Source organism: Amblyraja radiata, chromosome 29 (genome assembly GCF_010909765.2).
Source record: "Amblyraja radiata isolate CabotCenter1 chromosome 29, sAmbRad1.1.pri, whole genome shotgun sequence".
In the NCBI taxonomy this organism is placed as follows: domain Eukaryota; kingdom Metazoa; phylum Chordata; class Chondrichthyes; order Rajiformes; family Rajidae; genus Amblyraja; species Amblyraja radiata.
The window spans coordinates 27,006,403-27,016,077 of record NC_045984.1 but is presented as its reverse complement, the minus strand read 5'-3'; the positions used below and the strand labels follow the sequence as shown (position 1 = coordinate 27,016,077).

The 9,675-nt window shown below is 48.3% G+C and overlaps 1 protein-coding gene and 1 non-coding gene across 2 annotated transcripts in view; both read left to right on the top strand.

The window, feature by feature from the left end:
- Window positions 1–539: 539 nt before the first annotated feature.
- Window positions 540–698, top strand: LOC116989768. Its single transcript, XR_004416317.1, has one exon. It is a non-coding gene; the product is annotated as a U1 spliceosomal RNA (small nuclear RNA).
- Window positions 699–4,891: 4,193 nt separating this feature from the next.
- LOC116989524 (microtubule-associated serine/threonine-protein kinase 3-like) overlaps window positions 4,892–9,675 on the top strand; it is a 75,345-nt gene continuing 70,561 nt past the window's right edge. The window contains exon 1 of the mRNA XM_033046993.1: window positions 4,892–5,160. Within this exon, the coding sequence (XP_032902884.1) occupies window positions 5,122–5,160 (39 nt within the window). The 5' untranslated portion in view covers window positions 4,892–5,121. The remainder of the gene's footprint in view (window positions 5,161–9,675) is intronic.

Here is a 9,675-nt window from a genome sequence, read left to right as displayed (position 1 = left end):
CACCGAGTCTGCACTGACCAGAAATCACCCAGACACCAGTTCCATCCCACGCACTCCGGACAATATACGGAAGCCTATTAACCAAAAAAACCTGCACGTCTTTGTACTGTGGGAGGAAACCGGAGCACCCGGAGGAAACACATGCAATTACAGGGAGAACGTGCAAACTCCGTACAGGCAGCACCCATAGTCAGGATCGAAACGGGGTCTCTGGCGCAGTAAGGCAGCAACTCTACCGCTGCGCCACTGTGCTGCCCTGTGCCACCATTGTGCCACCTTCCCCATAATCTGCCCTCACCTGATCCATTTACACTCGGATTAGGATACGATTGTTCTACAAGGGAAACCCGAGGCTCTAGTGGGGCCATTGAAAGGCTGATCTTCCCAATGTAAGGCGATCAAACCAAAAATGCGTGGATAACTGCACACAATCTTTTCCCCAGGATAATGCAAAGTAAAATGCAAAGGCTTCAGATGAGAGGGGAGAGATTTAAGAGGGACCACGGAGGAAACGTTTTCACTCAGAAAGTAGCCTATATATACTTACCTGGCAGGGGAGAGACCTTGATCACCCAGGAGGTTCTCCCAGGACGAGGCTAACCCATTGCACTTCGGGTGTGCTGACGCCTGCGATGTCCCCAAATGCGGGATACTCGACTGCAAAATTTGTGGTAGTGGGGGACTGCGTTCGCGCTAAAAAAAAAAAAAAAAAAACAAAGAAAAAATAAACAAAACAAAAAAAAAAAAAAAAAAAAAAAAGTAGCCTATATGGAGAACCAGTCACCAGAGGAAGCTACAGAAGCACATACAGGCATGACTTTCAAAAGACATTCGGACAGTCGTATGCCTGAGAAAGATTTTAGAATCCTCTATCCTGGGAAAAAGATTGTGTGCAGTTATCCACGCATTTTTGGTTTGATCGCCTTACTTTGGGAAGATCAGCCTTTCAATAGCCCCCTAGAGCCTCGAATCTCCCTGTGACTTTTCTCCAGGTACTCCACGGAGTTTCCTCCCACATTCCAAAGACGTGCAGCTTTGTTGGTTAATTGCCCCCTACTGTGTGGAGAGTGGATGAGAAAGTGCCATAACATAGAACAGGTGATCGATGGCCAGCATTGAATCGGTGGCCTGAAGGGCCTGTTTCCATGTGGCATTTTTCTATTCAATTAATTTTTCTATTCAATCTCCTGCTTCTTCCCCCCCTCCCCCTCTCTCCCCTTTTCCCTCCTCAGTCTCTCCTGCTATCCCACTCTCTCTTCCGACCCATCTCCCTCTCACCTCCTCCTCCCTTCTCCATCTTTCCCTCTCTAGTTCTGCCTCTCTCTTTCCCGACATTCTTGCTGCAGAGTTTCTGGTCGGTCGACCCGGGAATGGCCGCTGAGGGGGGGGGGGGTGGAATCAGTGAGGGTGGGCCAGACCGCTCTTCCTCCCAGTCTCGCCCCTTGGCAGTGAGCAGGAGCAGCAAGCTGGGTGCAGGGGGGGGGCTGTGAGGGGAGTGGGTACAGAGGCACGTCTGTTCCGCTGGACTGAGGAAAGCCTGATGTCTCATAGTCATCTCCTGCATCTCAATCAGTTGGTGTGCTGGCACCGACTGGCAAGCAGCTGGCACCTGCCCAACACCCAGACAAAGCAGGCATTCCACAGCAAGCAGTGGCAGGAAAAGAATGGCACAGAGTGTGGGGACACAGGGGTTACAGCGATGAGGAGTTAAGAGTGTTACACGGAGATAGTGTTACAGTGAGGAGTTAGAGTGTTACAGTGAGGAGTGTTAGAGAGTTGCAGTGAAGGGTTTTAGAGAGAGGAGTGTCGCATGAAGGGCGTTAGAGAGTTACAGTGAAGGGTTTTAGAGACACTGGAATGTTACATGGAGTAGCGCATCACACAGTCACAGCATGCTACGATGGGGTTGTGTAGAATAATGTGTTTCACTGAGGTTGTGGAGTTTATCTGATGAATATTTACCGGGTGTATATGAGTGCGTTACAGTGAGAAACAAGCCCAGATAGAGTGGCTGATTTCCTGAATGATGGTCACATCCTACATGTTACAAAACTATCAACCCTCACCATCAGTAGCTCTCTGCCCAGTGACATTTACCACCCTGAAGGTCCAATGCAGCAGTTGAATGGGAATCTATCCATGTGATCACTGTGTGGTCTGTGTGGTCACACGTTCACAAGCTATAGGAGTAGAGTTAGGCCATTCAGCCCATCGAGTCAACACCACCATTCAATCATGGCTGATCTCTGCCTCCTAATCCCATTTTCCTGCCTTCTCCCCATAACCCTTGACACCAGTTCTAATCAAGAATCTATCTATCTCTGCCTTAAAAATATCCACTGACTTGGCCTCCACAGCCCTCTGTGGCAATGAGTTCCGCGGATTAACTACCCTCTGACTAAATAATAGACAATAGGAGCAGGAGTAGGCCATTCGGCCCTTCGAGCCAGCAACGCCATTCAATGCGATCATGGCTGATCATCCCCAATCAGTACCCCGTTCCTGCCTTCTCCCCATATCTCCTGAGACTCCGCGATCTTTAAGAGCCCTATCCAGCTCTCTCTTGAAAGCATCCAGAGAACCTGCCTCCACCGCCCTCAGAGGCAGAGAATTCCACACACTCACAACTCTCTGTGAGAAAAAGTGTTTCCTCGTCTCCGTTCTAAATGGCCGTTCTAAATAAGTTCCTCCTCACCTCCTTTCTAAAAGAGCACCCTTTAATTCTGAGGCCAAAACATGCTGGTTTATCCGTCAATTGACCTCCGTAAATTGCCCTGAGTGTGTAGCGAGTGGGCACAAAAGTGGGATACCATATAAATAATGTGAACAGTTGGTTCACAATGGTCGGTGTGGACTCGGTTGTCCATTGTTGGTTGTGGAAGAGGTGATAACGAAGGGATACAAACAGTGAAACTAGACAATAGGTGCAGGAGTAGGCCATTCAGCCCTTCGAGCCAGCACCACCATGATCATGGCTGATCATTCACAATCAGTACCCCGTTCCTGCCTTCTCCCCATATCCCCTGACTCCGCTATCTTTGAAGAGCTCTATCTAACTCTCTCTCGAAAGCTTCCAGAGAATTGGCCTCCACTGCCTTCTGAGGCAGAGAATTCTACAGACTCACAACTCTCTGGGTAAAAAAGTGTTTTCCTCATCTCCGCTCTAAATGGCCTACCCTTTATTCTCAAACTGTGGCCCCTGGATCTGGACTCCCCCCCAACATCGGGAACTCGCAGGAATAACTAGGGTGGGTATCGCCTCCTCCACGGCCAACAATGGACCATTGTGGGCTCCACCTTTCCTTGGTCATCGGTGCCGGCTATGGTTTGTTCTGCACCTTCTCATACCTCTAGTTTCTCTCTCCCCTGACTCTCAGTCGGAAGAAGGGTTCTGACCCGAAACGTCCCCTACTTCTCTCCAGAGATGCTGCCTGACCCGCTGAGTAATAGCCCTGTCCCACAGTGCGAGTTCATTCCAAGAGCTCTCCCGAGTTTAAAAAAAATCAAACTCGTGGTAAGCACGGAGAATGAACGTAGCGGGTACGTCGGAGCTCGGGGACGTCTCTTAGCGCCAACGGCAGGCACTCGGGAAGATTCGCTAACGGCAGGTAAGCACGAAAAGACTCGTGAAAATTTTTCATCATAATGAAAAAATGTCCACGAGAGCCCTGAGTACCGACGAGCGGCCATTACCGTAAATCTCCGAGTTCGAATCAGGGCAAACTTGGGAGAGCTCTTGGAATGAACTCGTACCGTGGGACAAGGGTTCTACTGTGTCATAGAAACATAGAAAATAGGTGCAGGAGTAGGCCATTCGGCCCTTCGAGCCTGCAACGCCATTCAATATGATCATGGCTGATCATCCAACTCAGTATCCTGTACCTGCCTTCTCTCCATACCCCCTGATCCCTTTGGCCACAAGGGCCACATCTAACTCCCTCCTAAATATAGCCAATGAATATAGCTTAAATATAGTCCAGCACTTTGTATCTATCTATCTATCTATCTATCTATCTATCTATCTATCTATCTATCTATCTATCTATCTATCTATCTATCTATCGCACAAGGCGAGAGAGGCAGGGGTCGGAGATAGAAACATAGAAAATAGGTGCAGGAGTAGGCCATTCGGCCCTTCGAGCCTGCACCGCCATTCGATATGATCATGGCTGATCATCCAACTCAGTATCCCATCCCTGCCTTCTCTCCATACCCCCTGATCCCTTTAGCCACAAGGGCCACATCTAACTCCCTCTTAAATATAGCCAATGAACTGGCCTCAACTACCTTCTGTGGCAGAGAATTCCACAGATTCACCACTCTCTGTGTAAAAAATGATTTTCTCATCTCGGTCCTAAAAGACTTCCCTCTTATCCTTAAACCGTGACCCCTAGTTCTGGACTTCCCCAATATCGGGAATAATCTTCCTGCATCTAGCCTGTCCAACCCCTTAAGAATTCTGTAAGTTTCTTTTGTAAGATTGGAGATTCCACGCCTTGTGGGATGGGGGCATCGGTATCAGGCTGGGAAACCTCCTCTGGGCTGGGGAAGAAGAGGCAGGTAGTTTTGACAGCAAGGTAGGCAAATGTGCTGGAGAAACTCAGCGGGTGCAGCAGCATCTATGGAGCGAAGGAAATAGGCAACGTTTCGGGACTGAGTTTCTCCAGCACTTGTGTCTACCTTGGATTTTCCAGCATCTCCAGTTCCTTCTTGAACAGTTTGTCAGCGAGTGAGTGATTGAGTGAGTGGCCACACACTTGCGCTGGGGGATGGCCGGCTCCACCCACAGTGGCCACTGTTTGCTGGGAACCGCTGGCTGCTTTGTCCGGGCGATAGGGGGGAGGGGGTCTCTGTAAACGCTAGCCCGTCCCAGACCCCGCCCCAAGCAGCCGCGGCCCCGCAAGACAAGCGCCCTCTTCATCACTGAAGCCATCAGCTGATACACACACAGCGTCCGGATCTGGAACCACAGCAATCCTCCCATTCATTGTTTGCACGCGAGGAGAGGGAGAGAGGGATAGAGGAGAGAGGGAGAGAGAAGGAGAGGAGAGATACAGCGTCCGCCCGTCTCCCCACCCGCACTGACAGCAAAAAAAAGTAGCAAGCCATCAAGGGGCGAGGATGGATGAGCCGAATATTCTAAGACGCCGTGGACTGCAGGTAAGTGAAGACAAAACCGCTCTCCACGGACACCACGAGTATAACTGTACGGGACAATGTAACGCAGGAAGGAGCACAGGGAACTATAAACATTGTGAGGCCGTTCGGCCCATTGCTCCCATTCTGCCATTCAACGGGAGTGCTCCTCCTCACCGTTTACCAGCGCGCCACCCTCCAGCGGAAAAGTGATAGGAGCAGAATTAAGCCATTTCTGAAGAAGGGTCTCGGCCCGAAACGTAACCCATTCCTTCTCTCCAGAGGTGCTGCCTGTCCCGCTGAGTTACTCCAGCATTTTGTGTCTGTAGAAACATAGAAAATAGGTGCAGGAGTAGGCCATTCGGCCCTTCGAGCCTGCACTGCCATTCAATATGATCATGGCTGATCATCCAACTCAGTATCCTGTACCTGCCTTCTCTCCATACCCCCTGATCCCTTTAGCCACAAGGGCCACATCTAACTCACTCTTAAATATAGCCAATGAACTGGCCTCAACTACCTTCTGTAGCAGAGAATTCCACAGATTCACCACTCTCTGTGTAAAAAATGATTTTCTCATCTCGGTCCTAAAAGACTTCCCTCTTATCCTTAAACTGTGACCCCTTGTTCTAGACTTCCCCAATATCAGGAACAATCTTCCTGCATCTAGCCTGTCCAACCCCTTAAGAATTTTGTAAGTTTCTATAAGATCCCCCCTCAATCTTCTAAATTCTAGCGTGCACAAGCCGAGTCTATCCAGTCTTTCTTCATATGAAAGACTGGATAGATTCGGCTTGTACACTGTAAATCTTTGGTTTAAACCAGCATCTGCAGTCCCTTCTTACACAAGTCTACATAAGTCATTCAATCATGGCTGATCTATCTCTCTCCCTCCCAAACCCCATTCTCCTGCCTTCTCCCCATAACCTCCTGACACCTATTTTGGTCAATCTGTATCTCTAAACTAAACCCTGCAATAGGAAGGATGTTGTTAAGATGGAAAGAATGCAGAGATTTACCAGGATGTTGCCAGGACTTGAGAGTCTGAGCTACAGGGAGAGGTTGAGCAGGCTAGGAGTTTATTCCGTGGAGCACAGGAGGCTGAGGGGTGATCTTATAGAGGTGTATAAAATCATGAGGAGAATACATGAGGGTGAATGTACAGAGTTTTTTACCCAGAGTAAGGGAAACATGGTGGGGGAGAAAGATTTAATAGGAACCTGAGGGGCAACCCTTTCACCCAGAGGGTAAATGGAATGAGCTGTCAGAGATTAGTTAAGGCAGGTATTTAAAAGACATTTGGACAGAGAGGAAAGGTTTAGAAGGATATGACCAAATCTGGGCAGGTGGGACTAGATGTGGCACCTTGGCCGGCATGGGCAAGTTGGTCCGAAGGGCCTGTTTCTCTGCAGCTGTGACTCCATGACTCTGTCTGTAGATTCCCTTCATGTACAAAAATCTAATACTCTTTTGAATATAATTATGCTAGATCGGGCTCTTGAAGATAGCGGAGTCAGAGGATATGGGGAGAAGGCAGGAACGGGGTACTGATTGGGGATGATCAGCCATGACCACATTGAATGGCGGTGCTGGCTCGATGGGCCGAATGGCCTACTCCTGCACCTATTGTCTATTGAACCAGCTGCCAGAGGTGGTGGATGGTGCTGCAATTAAAAGACACTTGGACCGTGGATAGAAAAGGTTTAGATAGATATGGGCCAAACACAAGCCAATGCGACTAGCTTAGATGGGACATCTTGGTTGGCATGATAGAGTTGGGCTGAAGGGCATGCTTCAATGTTGTGTGACTCTGATTCTTGGTTTAGTTTAGTTTATTGCCACGCCTACCGAGGTACAGTGAAAAGCTTTTGTTGCGTGCTAACCAGTCAGCAGAAAGGCAACACATGAGGCCATCGAGCCATGCACAGTGTATAGATACATGATAAGGATAATGGTGTATAAGGTAGATACATGATAGATTCATGACCCATCTGAAGAAGGGTGTCGACCCAAAATGTCACCCATTCCTTCTCTCCAGAGATGCTGCTGCTTGTCCCGCTGAGTTACTCCAGCATTTTGTGTCTATCATGATAAGGTGATAGTGCAAGGTAAAGCCAATAAAGTCCAACAAAGATAGTCCGAGGGTCACCAATGAGATAGATAGTAATTCAGGACTGTTCTCTAGTTGTGGTAGGATGATTCAGATGCCTGATAACAGCTGGGAAGAAACTGTACCTGAATCTGGAGGTGTGCATTTTCACACCTAGTCAGTGGTTGAAACTCCACAGAAGAATTTCCAAAGATTTACCCTCCTCTGTTGAAGACATTTCTTCTCATTTCTGTCCTGAATCGTTGATCCATGGTTCTGAGATAGTGACCCTGGTTCTGGACATGCCAGCCAGTGGCGATGTCACACTAGCACCTATCTTGTCTTGTCCTGTTAGAATGCTGTTGTTTTCATTGCGATCGCTCTCATTCTTCTAACCTCACAAGAGCATGGGCCATGGAGCCAGAGCTACTGATGTAGAGGAGGCCACATCGAGAGCTCCGCATGCCATGAAGGAGGTTGGAGGAGGTGTATCTGATCCCCTATCTCATGTGGAAGGGCCGTTTGAGGTCCCTGACGAGGGATCTGGGAATGGGAAGTTGAAGTGGTCAACAACTGGGAGATCCAGCAAGTGGTGGAGTAGCAAGATGGATTCAACAGTGGCTGAATGGGAGATGCCAGAGAGTAATGGTGGATAGTTGTTTGTCAGGTTGGAGGCCAGTGACTAGTGGGGTGCCACAGGGATCTGTGTTGAGTCCACTGTTGTTTGTCATGTACATCAATGATCTGGATGATGGGGTGTGGTAAATTGGATTAGTAAGTATGCAGATGATACTAAGATAGGTGGGGTTGTGGATAATGAAGTAGATTTTCAAAGTCTACAGAGAGATTTATGCCAGTTGAAGAGTGGGCTGAAAGATGGCAGATGGAGTTTAATGCTGATAAGTGTGAGGTGCTACATCTTGGCAGGACAAATCAAAATAGGACGTACATGGTAAATGGTAGGGAATTGAAGAATGCAGGTGAACAGAGGGATCTCGGAATAACTGTGCACAGTTCCCTGAAAGTGGAATCTCATGTAGATAGGGTGGTAAAGAAAGCTTTTGGTGTGCTGGCCTTTATAAATCAGAGCATTGAGTATAGAAGTTGGGATGTAATGTTAAAATTGTACAAGGCATTGGTGAGGCCAATTCTGGAGTATGGTGTACAATTTTGGTCGCCTAATTATAGGAAGGACGTCAACAAAATAGAGAGAGTACAGAGGAGATTTACTAGAATGTTGCCTGAGTTTCAGCAACTAAGTTACAGAGAAAGGTTGAACAAGTTAGGGCTTTATTCTTTGGAGCGCAGAAGGTTAAGGGGGGACTTGATAGAGGTCTTTAAAATGATGAGAGGGATAGACAGAGTTGACGTGGATAAGCTTTTCCCACTGAGAGTAGGGAAGGTTCAAATAAGGGGACATGACTTGAGAATTAAGGGACAGAAGTTTAGGGGTAACATGAGGGGGAACTTCTTTACTCAGAGAGTGGTGGCTGTGTGGATTGAGCTTCCAGTGAAGGTGGTGGAGGCAGGTTCGTTTTTATCATTTAAAAATAAATTGGATAGTTATATGGACGGGAAAGGAATGGAGGGTTATGGTCCGGGCGCAGGTATATGGGACTAGGGGAGAATATGTGTTCGGCACGGACTAGAAGGGTCGAGATGGCCTGTTTCCGTGCTGTAATTGTTATATGGTTATATGGTTATATATGGTCACCGAGTCTATGATTAGTCTCACCGGAAAACTGGGGGGGGGGGGGGGGGGGCTGGAGAATGGTGGGCTAAGTAATGGGTGGATGAGGTGTAGGGAACGGAATTGGGTGACGAGGACAGGGGGGAAGAAAGGTGTGCAGGAGAAACTGGGCAGATGAGGTGGGGGGGGAGGCTGTGGGTTACCTGAGGTTGGTGAATTCAATATTCATGCCATTGGGATGTAGGCTACCCAAGCAGAATTTGGGATCCACAATGTACAGATACACAATAAAGGGAATAACGTTTAGTGCAAGATAAAGTCGAGTAAAGTCTGATTAAAGATAGTCCGAGGGTCTCCAATGAGGCAGATAGTAGCTCAGGACTGCTCTCTGGTTGTTCATAGAATTATTCAGTTGCCTGTTAACAGTTGGGAAGAAACTGTCCCTGAATCCGGAGGTTTGTGTTTCCACACTTGCCTGACGGGAGAGGGGAGGAGAAGGAATGTCCGGAGTGGGACTCATCCTTGATAATGTTGGTGACCTCGCCAAGGCATAATCAAGTACGAGTCTCATCCCGGAGGTATTACATGAATATTTCTCAATCATTTTTACTGAGAAGATCATGGAAGCTAATAATGCCCCTGTCCCACTTAGGAAACCTGAACGGAAACCTCTGGAGACTTTGCGCCCCACCCAAGGTTTCCGTGCGGTTCCCGGAGGTTGCAGGTGGTTGCCGGAGGTTGCAGGTAGTGCAAGCAGGTA